Genomic DNA, 19,181 nt, shown 5'->3' with positions numbered 1-19,181 from the left:
AGTTTGTACAAATATCAAATCTACTGATGATTCCAAGAGAAGCAAAATAAACATTTGAGTCAACTTTACAAAAGACATTGTCCTTATAAATGCTTTTAACATTAGGGTCCATAAGGAATCATTAAGAGCTGTTTAATACATCTGTCAAACAATTTCTGCCTTGTCAAAAATCCATAAGAAATAAGAGCTAGGAAGTTAGTTTGCTAAAAAACAAACAAAATCAAAGTACGTTCATTGTTTAAATCCTTTCAGTTTAAATAATCTATGTTATTGCTGTGTAACACAGGTAAGAAAATATCTCATTTTGTTAAAAGATGTAATTTGGATCTGGTTGCGTCCCTTTAAGAACCGCTTTTAGTAAAGACAGTGGGAAAGTTTTCAATTGCCTGTAATAGCTGAAGAGGCATCGGGGTCAGTATCAAATACATTTAAGTAAAAAACTTCTGCCAGTGCTAAGCAAAATGCCCAGGCACAGGAGATGTTGAATACCCTTAGCATCTCTTGGAATAAAAAGGAAGGTGCTTGGCATCTAACAGCAACAGTATTCAGTGAGAATACTGAAACCACATGACACGTTTATTTCTATGGTCAAATCCATGAAGCGAGACCTACTTTCTTCCCCTCAAACAGCCCAGTCCTGGGCGTTGCTAAGCACCCTTTACTTCTACAGGACTTCACAGTAGGAGTTAAGGGTGTCTGGCACTTCACAGGAGCTGCCTTGTAACTTATCTAAACAGAACATTTGTTGCCGGGGAAGAAAAATTATTTTTCAAAGTTAAGTTAATCCATTTGCCCCCCTCCTCTTTGTGATTCACGTGATCTTTTAATAGTTTCCAAGTTGATTATCCCTTTACAATGTTAGATGCTTACTAACTTAAATGCCTGCATGGCTATGTGCTGCTCACAGCAGCCGCTGGCACAGCAATGTTCCACCACTGCTGATCAGTTTTCATCCAAAGTGCAAGCTCAGCTATGCGAATTGACTGGAAATCCACTTCCCTGAGAATCAATCCAAAGACCAGCCCCATTCCCTGCTAACATTAGGCCTAAGAAAAATCACTACTTTGTACAAATGTGCTTCCAAGCTAAACGACTGTAACTCCAAAGCAGACTTGCCCTGCAGCTCTTGAAATCATTTGGCTCTTTATGTCAGTGCATCAACTTGAGCAGCTACAGTGCAAGAGCTGAGCATATGGTTTGTACTGAATCCTCACAGACTGGAGTTCCATGAGAACATATCTAGAGGAATATTGTTCTCTGCAGTATCCTACATGCAGCACTATCCAGCCTTTGGGCACATATATAATCTGTTACAAACAGTATTGCATATTATCCTTCTAAATATCAAACTCATGTATCTCTCCTTTAGTTCTGAGATGCAACTCTAACTGAGATGTAATTGCTTGGAGAGGATATCAAGTACAAATATAAAAATGCAGCAAATGGGGCATTTCTTCCCTCAACAATGATCTACCAGAAGTTTTACACAGGTCCCTTTAAAGTAATGACAAATCTAAATAAAAAATTTCTGATTGAAGTTCATTCTGGCTTGCAATCATAATACTAGGAATTAACTGCAGCTCTCTGTTTTAATGAATTGCCTCAGTACCAAGAGGTTACTTTTTAATATGGTTGCTTCACTGGAAAAACCAGAGAAATACTCTGAAGGTAATCTGCAGATTCCATTATGAAGTCAGTCCACTCTTGGGAAAGGTCTTCAATGGAGACATCCTCCCCACCATACTCCTGTGGGAGAATGCTAGCTGGGAAATGTTGCGTCAGACTCTGTATGTAATTACTCCCATGCATATACACCTGAAACAAGAAAAGCTGTTTAAAAATGGCTTTCCAGTTTTCATAATACACACATACATTTACTTCCATCTGAATCCCACAGCGGTTAGTGAAGACATTGGAAAGGCAAGAACCTCAGGTGTGGGAACTGAAGCACAAGCTAGATTTCACTAATCCACTGTATCCTCACTTCTTTTAATGTACGTTCACTGCCACACTGTGCAAATAAACTTCACTATACTCTCCTAAAGCTCCCAAACTCACAGCTATTCGCTGCTTAGTTCAGGATGAAATGCAACTTGTGTTTCATGCTGCTGCAAATGTAGAAACCAAGGCCTAGTTTACACGATTTAACTATTTCAGGTAGGGGTATACAATGCATACCCCATCTATGCTGTGCTTAGACCAGCCCTAAGGGTGTGATCATGCAAGGTACTGTCCCCTCTCACTTCCCATTCAGTATGTCAAGGTCTGTTATAAAAAGGACTGTGATCAATTGTTCTTCTTGTCCACTGAAGGTAGGAGAAAAAGTAATGGGCTTAATCCACAGCAAGGGAAATTTAGGTTAGATGTTAGGGAAAACTTTAGCTATAAGGGTAGCTGCACTCTGGAATAGGCTTCTAAGGGAGATTGAGGAATCCCCATTATTTGAGGTTTTTAATAACAGGTTGGGCAAATACCTGTCAGAGATTGTCTAGGTTTACTTACTTCTGTGTAAGGACTTGACAGGGGACTGGACTTGATGACTTCTTGAGGTCCCCTCCACCCCTGCATTTCTATAATTCTATGATATTAACATTTATTTCTAGTTTACAACACTTAAGATAAAACATTTCTAAATGGGGGTAATTATTTCAACCACCTCAAAGGCTTTTTCTGGGGTTAGAAACATCAGATGCAGAGCCTGTACTTTGAAGAATATCAGTAGAACCGCTTTGTTGTTGTTTCTTCAGTGCTGTTTTGAAGTCTCATGCACTACTTCCCGCCAAATGCTTGTTTCATTTCCAGTCTCTAGTTCTTAACATTTAAACAGGCTTTTCTGCAAATGTGTATGACACAAAGACTTATTGTATCAAAGCACAATAAAATGAACATTCAATTAAGTGCGTTTGTGCTCAGGGCTTCCTGAGCAAGATCTGAGAGACAGAGTGAGAAAGCAACGCCTCCTCCTGAAGCTAACAGGAAGCCAGTCCAGGGGTGGGCAAACTTTTTGGTCCGAGGGCCACATCGGGGAATAGAGATTGTATGGCAGGCTATGAATGCTCACAAAATTGGGGTTGGGGTGTGGAAGGGGGTATGGGTTCTGGGGTGGGGCTGAGGAGTTTGGGGTGTAGGAGGGTGCTCTGGACTGGGACCAAGGGGTTCGGAGGGCAGGAGGGGGATCAGGGCTGGGGCAGGGGTGCGGGGAGGGGTGCAGGTTCCGGCTGGGGGTGCAGGCTCTTGGGTGGGGCTGGGGATGAGAGGTTTGGGGTGCAGGAGGGTGCTCTGGACTGGGATCAAGGGGTTTGGAGAGCAGGAGGGGGATCAGGGCTGGGGCAGGGTTTGGGGAGAGGTTCAGGGGGTGCAGGCTCCAAGCAGCATTTACCTCAAGTGGCTCCCGGAAGCAGTGGCATGTCCCTTCTCCAGCTCCTATGCAAAGGCGTGGCCAGGCGGCTCTGCTTGCTGCCCCATCCATAGGCACCGCCCCTGCAGCTCCCATTGGAGGACATAGGAGTCAGAGCAGTGCCTTGCCATGGCTTCTGGGAGCTACATGGTGCAGCCCCTGACCCAGCACCCCAGCCAGAGCGGGGCCGTGCCGCATGGTGCACCGGAGCAGGGCTGAGCTGCATGGTGTGGCCTTCGACCCAGCACCCCAGTCGAAGTAGGGCCAAGCCACATTGTGCAGCTCCATCCCAGCGCCCCAGCTGGAGCAGGGCTGAGCAGCATGATGTGGCTCAGGAGCCAGCTTAACGGCCTGTGGGCCGTAGTTTTCCCACACCTGAGCTAGTCGCTTCCCAGACCCCCTGGCCTGGTCTAGCCCTAACTATTGACCTCAGGCTGCTTTTGTTCCACTTCATCAGCTTTGAAGTTTTCTCTATTCTCTCATTCACTCTTTTCTCCTCTTCCTCAGCTTAGTGCTGCCGTTAACCAGAGTCACTCCTACCTACTTTGCCTGGAATAATTGCCACACAGCTTGCCATGCAAGAGCAATCTTGCTGGAATGCTTGATGTGCCACTACACCCAAATACAACAGGGATTTTAGGTTAAGTAAACATCAACTATGAATTCATTTAATGTCACGCAAAAGCTATTTTAAAAAACAACTTTGCGTCAGTTGAAATTTGAACCTTTAGCCTGACCCACGAGTCTGTGTTCAGGTTACAGTATAGGCTCTTTGGAGCAAGACCAGTGTATTCCGTTATGTTTGGAGAGGAGCAGTGTCAGTGCCCACTGAGTAATAATTATCGCTTGAAGCAAAATTCAGGAGATCTGGGTTTTATGCTCAGCTCTACTGCACACTTGGTGTATGACACTGGGCAACTGATTTAACCTCTTGGCACTCCAGTGTTCCTTATCTGTAAAAATGGCGGCAAGACCAACCTCACCAGTGTGTTGTAATTCTGAAATATTTAATATTTGTACAGTGCTTAAAGATTCCCCTAGTGAAAGTTCTACAGAAGTGGAAAGTATAAAACTGATTTATCCTACTCAGTGCTCAGGCACTGCAGAACCCAGATCCAAATGGAAGTTGTTATTGTAGAAAAAAAGAAATATGTATTTATGTTCACTCACCCGTTCCTTTATTTTGTCAGTGAGAAAGGGCTTAATTAGAGCGAAGACCGGGTGGAAGAATAACGGTTCATTAATCAAGTGGATGCCACGAACTTTTAGTGGAAAGGAATCCTGCAAACATATCAACAAAATCACCACAGAGTTTAAGAAGAGGGAGAAGAGGCCTCCATTCATGCCCCATTTCATTGCTACAGCTCTGCTGACTACAATTTTTCTACTTCTTCCAGAGGTGAACTGGAGATACTGATCATAAATGTTTTTTCCATGAATATCACACTAGCCTCTCTTTTCTTATCATGTTGGATAGGGCCAGATTGATGGGCTCTTATCTGAATTAAAAAATAGCTTGCTAAATGTAACGGTTTTTAGGAACTTTTTGAAACAGTGGGATAAAAACTTAAGCATCAGATTCTAATCTTGTAAAATGTATGCAATGAGCACTGCTATGTAATCTCACCAAAATCTGCTTTTACCCATATCTGTGGTAACAGATTTTTTCAAGATCCACAGCTATGGGCACTGCACAGTTCAGATTAGGCTATAGTCCATAACAATTAAATGCTCTTGCTAGCTAATGAGGCTTGGGACTGGAAGCTAAGAAACCGCTTGTCTTCTTAGTTCTTTCTGTGTCCAGAGAAGCAGGACTTTGTACATTTCTTGTAAATAAACAAGATGGCAACAAAGAGAATACCAGACTTTTATCAATTTTTGCTTCCAACTGGAACATTCCCAGCACCCTGAAATTGGACTAACTACTTGGGTCAAAAAGAGGCAATACTATTATTTTGATGCTATTTTTCCCTTTCTACATTGCAATTAACCTCTCTCTCTCTCTATGTCTTCATATTTGTTCATGCAGTGCAAGATCATATTTTTACAAGAGCTATTACAGTAAAGTTTAAAAAAAAACAGGAGCTGAAAGTTAGGATCCTAAATCTAAATGTTCCTAAATTTGGATTTAGGAAATTAACTTTTTTAAATCTTGGCCCATAACGTGTTACTTTAAAATGTCACAGTGACAGAAAGGGACCTGAATTGCCTGAACTGCCAAGCAAAAGCAGAAGAAACCTGTGTGTGAAAAATGTCAACCCAACTTAGAAAATGATGAGAGGAATAGATAGAGAATTGCAATAAATAAATTTATAAATTTTAAGAAGCACTACTCACAATTTATAGTTTTGATTTATTTTCTCTGCTGCCTTATTTGTAGTACTTTTAAATGTTTGAAAAACAAAGGGTAAATACGAAAGTAGACACCTCACATCCAAAGAATTTCTGGCATGGGAGTACTAGATCCAAATCCCTAAATTTAACCAGGCACCCTCTTTCCCCACCCCCAAAACAAATTCTAAAGATACCAGGGACCTGTTTACTGGTTCAGGTACAGCTGAAATATTTCACAAGAACAGCCTTTCTAGTGAGATTTTTCCCAAGATGGTAGAATCATCGTAAGAGTAACCAACCATGTAAGAATTCCCACATTTAAGACGGTAGATGCTCTGTGAGGCTTGGTTTCATGAAATTCTCAGGTAGAAATATTATCAGAAAAGCTGAGATTGCTGCACCAAAAGATCAATGACCTAACTCTGATTAAGCCTCAAACCCAAACCCTTGCTAGTCTGAAGCCTGCCACTATCTAGTTGGCTAATGTTACAGAGATGAGCTATTGGCTTTATTATTTTTATTGAGTTCTTATGGAAGTTTACTGACTTTTTAAATATGTAACTAGAATCTGGAGGATATTCACTACTTGATTATAACAATTTGAAGGCAAATCAAATAAAGTTTAGATTTAAATCATTTAAGTGTGTCTCACTTCTAATAGCTCTAAATAGCACTATTTTGTTCTTTCAAGCGGTGTTACCATGACAAGGTCCTACACAAAAGGAAAGTGTGCCATAATTTACAGTAGAAACATTTTGACTATTGCAATAAAGAAACTAAAATTAAGCATCAAACCTACTGTGAGCACGGCAGCAATCCTCTTGGCCACTGTTGGGCTGATTTGAAATGCATGAGCAAATAGCCACCCTTGAAGATCAAAGATAGCCTTGACTCCATTCCGTTGTGTCTCTCTCTCTTTTACAATGAGCTCTGATGTCATAAGGCTTACACGAAACACATCATATGCTGTAAACATCTTTGGATCCCATCGTCCTGAAGAACAAATAGACTGTACTGTATTACCACACAGATATTCTGTATACATATACTCCCACTGGCTATTGTTTCTAATGCACTCCTCAAATACAAAATGAGTAAACAGCAATATGGAGTGTGAAGTCATTTTCTTTTCCTCCTTCAAGCCCTCTCCTGTTCTGCAATAAGTAATTTTGTCAGTACAGAAACTATTTACTCTACACCCCTCTGGCTCCTCTTCTACTCTGCACAATCACTCCACTCTCTGCAATTCATTTCTACTATCAGCAGGAACCTGCCGGGAAGTTTTCAGAAAAGAATCTTGCAAAGTTTGCTTCAAGAATCCTCTAGGTTTGGCAGTGACAGTAGTAATTAAATTGTAAAGTCACTGGCCAAAGCTCCACAGTACAATATCTAGGAGGGATACTCCTAGGATTCACCTCAACCAATATGTGTTAAAAATGAGAAACTGCCTTGTCTACACTAAGATTTGAACATATTTTAGCTAACACATTAAAAATGCACCTTTTTTCCTAGTGAAGACAAGGTTTGTGTTACTTGTCTCTAGCACAGTCTGGCCCTGATTCTTGTCGGGGTTTTCTAGGAACCACTGTAATAGAAATAACTAATTATGGTGGGGTGCTAAATATAATAATTAACACGGCAGATAGCTATTACACACACTCTCTCTCTCTCTCTCAACAGCAAACAAACACTACTTTATCCAGGTATGTTAAATGAGATAGATATTCATAGGTAAATAGTGAAAAATTAAAGAGGTTTCTGGCTATCACTAGAGTTTTCACTTAATCAAGTGCTTCAGGAGTTCTCCCATCTGAGTACTTCTCTACAATATACAGTTATATAGTATGAAGGTGGTGCTTTACTAGCACACCTATATCCACAGGGAGGGAAATAAGCTATACCAGTTTAAGGGATTGTACTGTTTAATTATGTTGATAGAAAAATCACACCCATAACCAAGAGAGTTATACCAGTACACAAAACAATGTGTAGGCAATGTCTGGGCCATAGAATTGTTACTTACCAATTCTATAAATAAGAACTTTGCTGCCACGTGGGTCCCTTGATCTCAGGACTCCATGGTAACCAGCATGCAGGAGATTGAGAATAGAGCAAGGCTGTAAATTTGCACTTAATTCTGGGCATTCAGCTCTCCACTTGTGATAGTTCTTCAATAACTGGGGATAAGAGAAGCATTCTTGTCAGAGGAATATCAATAGAAATGGGAAGCAAAATCCAGTCTCAAGTGTCTTGGACAGATGGGTCCAAGTCACAGAATTAACATGTTAGAGCAGCAGTTCTCAAACTGGGGATCGGGACCCCACAGGGGGTCACAAGGTCATTACATGTGGGGGGTCGCAAGCTGTCAGCCACCACCCCAAACCCTGTTTTGCCTCCAGTGTTTATAATGGTGTTAAATATATGAAAGTGGTTTTAATTTATTAAGGGGGAAGTCACACTCAGAGGCTTGCTATGTGAAAAGGATCACCAGTACAAAAGTTTGAGAACCACTGTGTTAGAACTTCCATCATTCCAATGCTTCCTTATTTTATTTTTACTTTCAACAAATGAATTTTAGGAGCAAGGAGACTGCCAGACTGGATCACACCAGTAGACCAGAATTATTTCCGACAATCGCAGGCCAGTATCAGATGTTTCAGAGGAAGAAGCAACAAAGCCTAAAATAGTTGCCTAACTATTTCATTAGTTAGATGAAATATCAGGCAATAAGCTTTTTTTTTGGAAGGGGGAAGAGAGGAACCTTTGCCAATGTAACTTGAACATAAGCTTCCACTGAGTGATCCACAATCATACCTAGGTTGCTCTCTGCCCTGAGTTATTACAGTGAATTTAGAACCCAATCCATTTGTTAATAGCATGTAATCACCATTCAGTGCCGCGTGGTAGATAGAAAATACTGGCAATAGGATATTTTACTACACAAAATAAATAGAAATGGGATTCTAAACTGAATCCTCCTTGTGTTATTTAACTTGATACTGTGTCAGGCTCATACAGGGGCATGTTGAACTAAGTAGAGACTTACACATCTCATAAGAGGAATTCCCAAACAAAAGGGTATTAAGCCATCTTATTGGCCACAAACTTTTATTAATAATTCCACTGGACTGATCATTGTGCCATCATAAGATCATTGTGCCATAGCATGTAACCACTGGCACATCCACAGCACATTTTCAAAGACATAAAGGTTTCTCCTTGTAAGATATTGATTAGATTATTGATCAATGAGATGTCAGATAATTCAGCCCAATCGTTTTTTATTAAGTGAAGATAGATCAACATAAATAGAGAAAGGCAAAGGTTAATAGAACTCACCCTTCCAGGGACAATTTCTGTTCCAAACTGATTACAACTCTGTTTTATATCCCACTTCTTTGCAAATATTTTATTTGCCTATTACATTTCACAGTTGTTTCCATACTTACCTTATCTAATCACATATTAACCACAAATATGACGTTAACATTTCCTGTACACCTGCAAGACGATTCCTGGCTCCTGTACATTTCCATTCTATATGCAATACAATACTCATCTGAAAGCAATTTTCCACTGTTTCTCTATGCGAAGATTTACAGAAGTCTGGTTCAGGTTTGGTACCTAACTCAGTTCCTCCAATTATGTTTGTTTATAACATGTCTGCTTATTCATTCCTTTCGTGTTGTGTCAGGTACAATTTCATTACTTGTTGTTCAAGCAACAGAACCAATTCCATTTTATCTAATAAGCACATATCTTCTTATTTGTCACACTTGCTAGCACATATGCAGTTAAAAGTACCCTATGCAGCTACAAAAGAAAATATAGGATCTAAAAATGGGTGACACCCTAAATACATTACCATTCCTTTTAGGGCATGTCCTACACAAGTTCAATATGCTCAAAGCCATGTCTAACTTTTAGTTGCCCTTGACATAACTCTGAGAAATGCTGGAACCTCAATGCCTACATGGCAACAAAGAGCATCAAATAATGATGCAATGGATGTCTCTCTCTTTCTGATTGCCCATAAGAGACATGCTTTTTGAGAGTGGAAATAATGGAGGTCGGTCATTGCCAAAACAATAGAGATCATGTCTGTTGTCAGGAACATAAATACTGTTGTTCAGATGGAGGCAAAACAGATTTGGGCAGCATTATACTCTGGAACTGTTGAATGATACAAAAGAGCTATGCGCAGAAGTGATATGAAGAAGTTCTGAAGAAGAGTGACTTAGCTAAAAAGTGCTGACTTTTGAGGTTAGATCCTGCTGGAGAAAATTGAATTATCCATAGTTTCATGATTTCCTTTAGAGAATTAAGTTGATGGTGCAGTAGTTCTGATTTCCAAATCTGATCAGATATTATCCTCTTAGAATAAAATAATTCACTATAATAAAATTCACCTGCTTGAAAATCTGGACTTTACCTGCCACTAAGAGAAAAGCTCTGCTGTGCAAAGGAGCCATTGATTTCACCGAGTACCACCACTTCCCTCACTTTATTTCTGATACTGTGAAGAGGTAAACAGGAATGGAAGTGCTTCTGGTTACTCCAGGAGTTGAGAGTTCTCCACTGACTGTGTCATTAATTTGATTGGTGATCTTAACCAAGTAACTTAAACCTTTGGTTAAGATTTTCAAAAAAATAAAAGCTTGGAAGTTAGGCTCCTTTGAAAATCTCAGTTTAGAAGCCTAAGAGTTTCAATGGAAGTCGGGGCCTAATTTCACAAATAACTGAAGAAAAACGAGGATAGCCAGCTTTAAATCCTAACAGTAGCAAGGATAGGGCCTTACAGAACTATTACTACTTTTTTTTATTTTGTTATTAGTGCTCTCAGACCAGCAAGACAACTCTAATCATCAACACATTTTCAAAAACATCAAACATTTTCTCCATAGCAAAGTAACATTATGCCTGAAGCGACTAGATCTCTCTAGTTACCCCTTTTTTCAAGAGCCCAAGTAACATAGCTAGAAATAAATAGTTACTAGTTCTAATAACTAATAAAGTAGAACAAAGTATCAGCTTTCCAACTTCTCACTTCTATGCAAGGCTCTTCCTGGTCTAACCAGTTTTTCCAGGGTCTTGAATTGCAGACTAAGAGTCAAACTGAAATCTAATCCTCTTCTGCTGTTATCCTGTGGCAAGCTAAGGATGGATATTTACTGTGACTACTGACCTCTTACCCATTCCTCTACTTTCAAGTTCCTCTTGTCTTTTTTAAAAAAAAGTGTATTTTTGCAGCATATTTTTCCCCGCTCTCCTTGCATAAAGTTGTAGGCTATTTGAAGGGTGTCTTAAATAAATTGTCAAGAAGGAAACTGGTTGAAAAGACCCAATGTGTATCAGCTCTACTTGTACAACAGATAGGAAGAGATGGAGAGATATACTGATTACCAGTCATGTACATCTCCACTCTTCATATACCCTATAATGATTTATTTAGTAGTGGCTTAAGACCTCAACCAGGCTAGAGCCCCATCTATCTTGAACACTGTATAGAAGATGGTAAATAATCATTCCTTAACCAAACAATACACAAACAACCCAGTTTTGCCCGTTAAGCGTTTTAATTAAGTATATAAATTAGTTCTTAGTCTAGGCTAATAATATGTAGAGAGTTTTCTGAGGGGTGTTTTTTTAAAGTTCTTGGTATGCAAGAATATAAGCTATTGGTAATTGATAGAGCAGGGGTCGGCAACCTTTCAGAAGTGGTGTGCCGAGTCTTCATGTATTCACTCTAATTTAAGGTTTTGCATGCCAGTAATACATTTTAACATTTTTAGAAGGTCTTTTTTCTATAATATATAACTAAACTATTGTTGTATTTAAAGTAAATAAGGTTTTTAAAATGTTTAAGAAGCTTCATTTAAAATTAAATTAAAATGCAGAGGCCCCCCGGACTGGTGGCCAGGACCCGGGCAGCGTGAGTGCCACTGAAAATCAGCTCGCATGCACGCCATAGGTTGCCTACCCCTGTGACAGAATAATGTGATTAGAAGTTCACTGTGCTGGTAAACAGCAGTCCAGAACTTGATATTATTTTACTTCATGTTTACCTCCTTACAAACAACACTGATTAGCATGAAGTGTTCAGAATTGCATAACCAGACAGCATGAACTGGCAACACTATGTATTTTTTCTGTTGTCCTTCATACATACAAGCTGAATCAGCAGAAAAATATTTACCTTGCCAAAAAAAAAAAACACCACACTTCCCAAAAATCTGTAATATTGGTTTCTGCCCTTTTCCTCTATTAGGAGTTGTGCACACATTTTCAATAATTAATTATTCTATTAAAAGAAAACCACTGTACATAGCTAGTGAGTTCTGCTCCATGAGAGACTCAAACTTGGAAAAGCAGGGTACTGCTGATTAGGGTTGCCGAATTTTTAATCACACAAAACCGAACACACCTGCCCCACCCCTTCCCTGAGGCCCTGTCCCCACTCGCTCCATTCCCCCTTCCTCCATCACTTGCTCTCCCCAACCCTCACTCACTTTCACTGGGCTGGGGTAGGAGGTTGGGATGCGGGAGGGGGGTGAGGTCTCTGGGCAGGGGGTACGGGCTCTAGGTGGGGCCAGAAATGAGGGGTTCAGGGTGTGGGAGAGGGCTCTGGGCTGGGGCATGGGTGAGGACTCCAGCTGGGGGGATGAAGGAAGGGGCTCCGGGCTGAAACAGTGGGTTGGAGTGCAGGAGAAGGGGTGCAGCCTCCGGCTTAGGGCTCTGGGGTGGGGCCAGGGATGAGGGGTTTGGGGTGCAGGAGGGGGTTGAGGCAGGCAGTTGGGGTGTTGGGGGAGGTGCGGGCTCCGGGAGGGAGTTTGGGTGTGGGAGGGGACTCTGGGCTGGAGCAGGGGGTTGGGATACGGGAGAGAGTTCAGTGTCTCGCGGCTCCCAGGAAGTTGCCTCCAGGTCCCTGCAGCCCCTAGACACATGGGCGGCCAGGGAGGAGCCACGTGCTGCCCTCGCGCCCGAAGGCGCCACCTGTGCAGCTCCCATTGGTCACGGTTCCCATGCGTTTAGGGGCTACAGGGACCTGGCAGCCACTTCTGGAATCCGCATGGAGCTAAGGCAGGCAGGGAGCCTGCCTTAGCCCCAGGCCCCCCTGCACCCACTGACCGGATTTTTAATGGCTTGGTTGGCAGTGCCAACCGGAGCCGCCAGGGTCCCTTTTCGATCGGGCGCTCCAGTGGAAAACCAGATGCCTGGCAACCCTACTGCTGGTAGAAATCAAGATGTGTGCAAAAACAATTCTCTCCATCACCTAGTCAATCTCCCTACCAGCGCAGAACTTTTTCCGCCAGTTCATACTTTTAGCCACAGCAGCCGTGATTTAAAATCAGCAGTGTTTGTACCTGCAATGTTAATGGCACATAAGGGAGGCCAAATGACACCTGGCGTGAACATTTGCCTATAAATCACTTAAGATAGTGAAAAAAGAGATTAATTATACCATCTCGAGATACAGCCTGCAATTAGATGGTGTCAGATGCTATTTTCATCTATTTCTACCAAAAGGTAACAACAAATAGCTAAAAGTTACCAAGCACTCAGTTCTACTACCTTTACTCACACTATCATCTTACTCTGTAAGTAGTCCCATTGATTTTAATGAGACTACTTGTGGAGTATGAACTACTCACTGTGTGAAAGGGGTGCAAAACTGAGCCTAAATGTCTGAAATATTTATTTCCTGTTCTAAAATTGAAGTGTGAGCTTAGCATTAAAGGACTTTCTGGGTTATCTCCAGCAGGCATTTAAGGTTCAATCCTGCAAACTTTGCTCAAGCAAATTAATCCTTTTTCTACTGAGTAGTTCCACTGAAGTTGCATAGGACTGCTTGCATGTTTAAAGATTACTCATGTGAATAAGGCCTGCAAAATCGGACTATTCTTGTTGAACAAGCTCTGAAGAACAGCTCTCTGTTATCTTTAAAATAAATCTCTAATTTAACATGGTATAAATTGGCTCAGGGTCTCATGTACAAGGATTACTTGCTGATAGTTTTGAAGGGAATATATCTGTTCTGCTAAGGGAGTCAAGGGAAGGTGTACTGTGTTTATATATTGGCTATAAAGAGCTGTAGGTGTCAGTGTGGGTATAAGAGGGCTAAGTAACCTGAAAATACCGGGTTCCCATCTGGTTTGTAGGAAAAACAGATGGGATGATCATGATAGATGTAATGGCAATGTTCCAATCATTCAGGATTGTGGAACAGTTATTGTATGTGGAAAAACAATTCAATACATAATTATATTAGTTTATTAATTGAATAAGCAACTGTATGTCTGTTTGACAACTGATGATGGATATAAATTAAGTTGGTAAGTGGAATAAATTTGATCAGAAACATAATCCAATGTCTGTGGAACCAACCATTTCATCATGAGTGTCTTCATGCCAGGGATATAGTCCAGGATTTCTGAATGTCAAAGAAGTTATTGATTAACCTCAGAGAGTGCGAATTCAGTGTCTGACCTAGAACTAATTTAAAGAAAACAATGCATTTATAAATGAAAAATGACTGAATTCAACTTTTCCTGATCAATAATTATGAAAGCATATTGCCAGAGGCACTAATCAGAACTAGGCCTCCATTGTGGTAGAAACTATGCAAACACAGGCCATAAGAAGAAACAGTACCTCCCCAGAAGAATTTACAATCTAAAAATAATAATGAAAGATCCAGAAGAGAAAATAAAAAGGAAATGGTATTTCTTTAATTTCTTCAGATCAGATCACACATACTGGGCTAATTTCTTTGTCACATAGTTATTACTTGAAACCAACAGTATGCTCAGTCCTGGACAAAATAGAGGAAGTCTCTGTCCCTGCCCCAAGGAGCATACATTCTAAAGTAGACAATACAGACCCACGGTAATCTACTGGTGAATCTGAAGTTGGTGGTCTCTCAAAATTGCTTTTGTAAAGGTAACACTTATTTCACGGGTGGATTGGTGCCAGGCTACAAAGAGTATGTCTTAAGGAGGGAGTAGAATGAGGAAAAGGTGGTCAGTTGACATATCTGGAGAACGACAGAGTTTTAGACCACCTGGAAGAAGGTGTAAAAAGAGGAGTGGATTAAGGAAACTTTAGCCCTGACTACAGTAGGAAAAGGACCCATTGTCAGCCTTCCTGAACGGATATGGAGATCAGTTTAGCTATTCGTGTAGTCCTACCATAACTGTTTTCAGCATCTTTATGGAAAGTGTTATACAGATGCTTCTGTAAGGCAACAGAAAAATTGTGCCCCAGCTACTACGCACTAGCAGTTGGCCACTTTCAACTCCAGTTAGAGATGGAGGAGACAACTGTCAGCAGTGGGTCATTTACCTAGTGTGAATGGATCTAATGGAAGCAGTTAGACAAGAGGCTTGGGCAGGGCAGAAAGAACAAGGTGGAGGGCAGGAAGATAAGGGCAGAACCATAGCAAGGGCTGGCTCATGCAGAGCCTTCAAAGTGAGGAAAATTTTGAAATCAATGAGAATAGCAAGAGGAAGTCAGCGAAGGGAAACAATACGGCTGTAATTAACTCTTGCAAAGAACAAAACAAGCAGCTTATTTTCCATAATGTATGTTAACATATAGAAAGCAGAACATCTTGAGATAACATCTTGAACTAAGTTGCGGCATGCCTAGCTCCTTTTATATGCCACGAAATTTGGTGACTGTGAAGGAAAAATGCCTAAAATGGCCAGCTGACTTTGAACTGTAGTAATCATATTCTGTATTGTAGTGCTGCAATACAAATAATGAACTGAAAGCTGAAAAGTTTAGGAATGTTTCATTTGGGGCCCTATTGCATACTGTGTGCAGGATTACCTCAGAACACAACATGGTTGCTATGTGCTATTTCTCAAGCAAGCTTAGGAAAGTGTCCAACATGGCAACGATTATATTGTTTCACTCAAAAATCCAGCTGTGGAGAATGACAGTTTTCATAGATTTGTTATTGATCCAGTAAGCATTTAGGAAAAAACTGACTGCATGCCATTGTTTTGGATCCACACATCACCAGTAAATAAAAACAGATGCTGCGGTTTGTAACATTGTTAAGACTTTGTCTCACCCTTCATAGATCTCAGTAACCACTGTGGTGAGAAAAACTTAAAAGGAGAGGATTTAATAACAGGATCCTAAAACACTGGGAGCCCAGAAGCCCGCCAATGTTTTAAGGTCCTGATCTCACAAATACTTGAAGAAGGAAGATACCCTGCCCCTTATAACCTTTCGGCTATGGAAAGGGTATTCACCCAGGATGTGAGAGACTCCCCAGGCAAGTCCCCCCTCATCCTAAGAAAGAGAAGGGTTTTGAACAGCAATCTGCCACCTCTCATGTGAGTGCTCTAACCACTAGACCATAGAATATTCTGATATAGGTGTCCCAAGTTGTTCCATTTTAATTAAACAAGTGAATATTATTATTAATTGGGCCAGCGAGAGCCTTAGAATGACTCTTTAGACCACTAGTTAGGGCACTCACCTAAGAGGTGGAAGATCCCAGTTCAAATCTGCTCTCCCCGTCTTGAACCGGGAGTTCCCTATCCAGTAGGCTAAAGATTGAAGGAATTTCTCCCCCCACCCTGGGTGGGTTTTTTGGGTCCCACATGCAACTTCAGGGGCTGAACGCCTGCCTTCTCCTGGTTCGTGGACCACAAGGAGAGCTAGATGCCTCCCTGCAGCCCAGACTTAGGCACCTATCACGAGGGAGGGGCGGGACTTAGCACACTCTGGTTGGTGTCTCCCGTTGGCTAGCTTAGGCAGCTCCACGCTTAACATGAGGGCTTTGTGGATTGCAGTCTAAGGCACCTAATCTTTGCTCAGGCTCTGTATAGGGAGCCTAGACACCTAATTCAGGCTTTGTGGATCGCAGTGTTGATCCTGTGACTTTTCTAGGCACCTAAAAATTTGGTGCTGTAACGCTCAGTGTTGCAACACCCAAGTCCCTCCGTGGATCCCACAGACAAGGTGTACCTTTTGAACACTAAAATATATCCAGGTAAGTGTTAATGCGCCTACCTGTGCCTCAGTTTCCCCATCTGTAAATTGTGGACAGTGCTACTGACCTCTTCCGTAAAGCAGACTGAGACATACTGATGAAAACCACTGTAAGAGCTAAGTATTGGTGTTATTATTGCAGTATTAACATCTGATCCCTGCCTGCATTTCCCTCAGGGTGGAGGAAGATTAGTTACTGCACAGGTGTCAGCAAAATCAATGACAGTACAACTCCCTTGCTTGCCAGTGTTATTCCCCAGTAGGTGACCATCCTGCCAGCATTTCTTTCTGAAGTTGCACAGGAGAAGAAAATTCCTTGTTTGTGTATTCAAGCCATTTCACATATTCAGTGCCATGACTGTCTGTGCTTAATCTTTTCTGTGTCAAAGGACTTCTCGCTTCACCCCAAGGAAGACAAATCTCTGCCAATATTCCATTTAGACTGAGTTAACGCTTTCCTACTCATGAATGTTTACCCTTGTAATCCTTTACCGAAAGCTATTCAGTTACTTTCTCTTCTACTTTTGGAGTCTGTGTTTAAATGGTCAGGGCATACAGTCCCACCAGCATTTCAAGATTAAGGTTTTGGGGTCAGACGGGTTGCTTAATTGAATTTGTTTCAGTGTTTTGTAATAGTAAAAGTAAAAATGTAAAAGTGTATGCTGTGTTTGTTCCTGCCTGCTCTATGGTTTGGAAATGGTGTGTCTTACTGAGATGGAAGAAAGGAAGATACAGGTAGCAAAAAATAATATACTGTGAAGAATGGCAGGCAAGCAGAGCGTAGAAAGAGTGTGTGACACACTGTATGGATATGTGGGACAATTTATGATACTGTTGAAACCGATATTATAAAATTTCCAGGAATCTGACCAGATATGCCATCTGAGAAAATGTTACAATTCGCCAAGTATGATAATCTTGTTTACATGTTCGTATCACCTTTGTATTATGAATTATAGATATGTAGGGTATATCTGTATTTCCAAACTTGTGCCGTGTTTCTGGGTGATGCCAATCTGTCTGGGGGTATCAGCACTGCCTCGCCTGTTTGATGGCCCATTAAGGGACATCAACTGTACAATGAACCCATTCATGGGTGGCGGGTAAGGGAGGCTGGGGGAGGCAGTGCCTCCCCTAACAGCCAGGCATGGCCCCACCCACACTCCACACCCAGGGTCCCGCTTCAGCGGTGCCGCGCTGGGCTCCAGGGGGCTGGGGCCACACCACTCTCCCTCCCAGCACTGGGGAGGCTGCAGCGGCACTGCTGCACGCTCTCCCTCCCAGAGCTCTGGGACTGGGGGCAACTGCAGGCACTAGCCAGCCTGGGGCGGGGGCTGTGGTGGGGGGCTCTGGAGTACGCGGAAGGGGCAGGGCCTCTTGTGGAAGGGATGGGGCTGGGGGCTAGCCTCCCCCAGCCAGCGGTTCACGCGGCACCTACGAACCCCTTGAAAGCAACCAGGAGGGATACCTTATGAATCAGCAGCAAAGCATGTAGTATGCCTGTGGACAGAGAACTCTAAAGCTTCCATGCCATGTGCTGGGCAGCTTGTGTTTGGAACAAAGGAAATACAAGCTGCATGGCAAGACTATAAAAGGCAGCTGCATCTTTTGTCTTCAATCCTGCTTCTCACCTCTGGAGTAAGTTTTCTACATACTGAAGCTCTGAACAAATGACTGAATGAATCATCTGAGCTGTGGATGTGTTCCAGAGGGACTTTCAAGCCAGCAAACTCACCAATACTGGTAAGAACCTGATATATGGACTTTGAAGTCTTTGTATGTATCTGATTGCTTTGACCATTTAACAACTTTCTTCTTGTTCTCTCTATTCATAATAAACCTTTAGTTTTAGATGCTAAAGGATTGGCTGACAGCCTCGTATTTTGCGTAAGATCGAAACTCATATTGACCCGGTAACATGGCTGGCCCTTTGGGGTCAGAAGAACATTTTGTATATGTGAGCAGAGTTTTAAAATAACCTCACCTTACTGCACCTATGTGCTGAATGGGAGCCAGAGTACTGGAATGCAATAAAGGCGGCTGTGTGATTTCTTTTTTTGCTTCTTGATAACCAGTGTGGGGAATCAGGAGCACAGTTTGTGACTGGTTGAAGAGTTTAACTTTAGTGTTAACCACTAGTTTTGGGAGTGTCTGCTCTCCCTTATGCAGCCTGCCCTGACCTTGGCATTTCCAGTGAGGGGTACCCCAGCACCCTGTATCACACGGTGTATGGAAGAAATTAGGGGGAAAATAAACTTGGGGCTCTCAGTGATAGATAGGCCGGACAGCACACACTTGAGGTGGAATGGACATGTGATAAGAATGGGAAAAGAGTGACCAGCAAGGAAAGCACAGGAGGAAGAGGATAGCAACACAGGATGTGGAAGACTGAGGATATGATGGAAAGACTCCATCAAGAGAAATCTGAAGAGAAAAAGAACTG

General features: G+C 41.9%; 1 protein-coding gene across 2 annotated transcripts in view; it reads right to left on the bottom strand.

Moving 5' to 3' along the window:
* Positions 1–19,181, bottom strand: part of TTPA (alpha tocopherol transfer protein) — a 22,089-nt gene continuing 2,908 nt past the window's right edge. Inside the window, exons 2-5 of one of the 2 annotated variants that reach the window (XM_073331029.1) lie at positions 7,755–7,908; positions 6,531–6,724; positions 4,568–4,678; positions 1–1,815 (exon numbers count right to left, since the gene is read on the bottom strand). In XM_073331029.1, coding sequence (XP_073187130.1) covers positions 1,624–1,815; positions 4,568–4,678; positions 6,531–6,724; positions 7,755–7,908 — 651 coding nt within the window. In that variant the 3' untranslated portion in view covers positions 1–1,623. Of the gene's footprint in view, positions 1,816–2,690; positions 2,834–4,567; positions 4,679–6,530; positions 6,725–7,754; positions 7,909–19,181 lie in introns of those variants that run through there. The other variant, XM_073331030.1, reaches the window with a different exon arrangement.

Source organism: Lepidochelys kempii, chromosome 2 (genome assembly GCF_965140265.1).
Source record: "Lepidochelys kempii isolate rLepKem1 chromosome 2, rLepKem1.hap2, whole genome shotgun sequence".
NCBI classification, from domain to species: domain Eukaryota; kingdom Metazoa; phylum Chordata; order Testudines; family Cheloniidae; genus Lepidochelys; species Lepidochelys kempii.
This window is presented reverse-complemented; position numbering and strand designations above follow the sequence as displayed.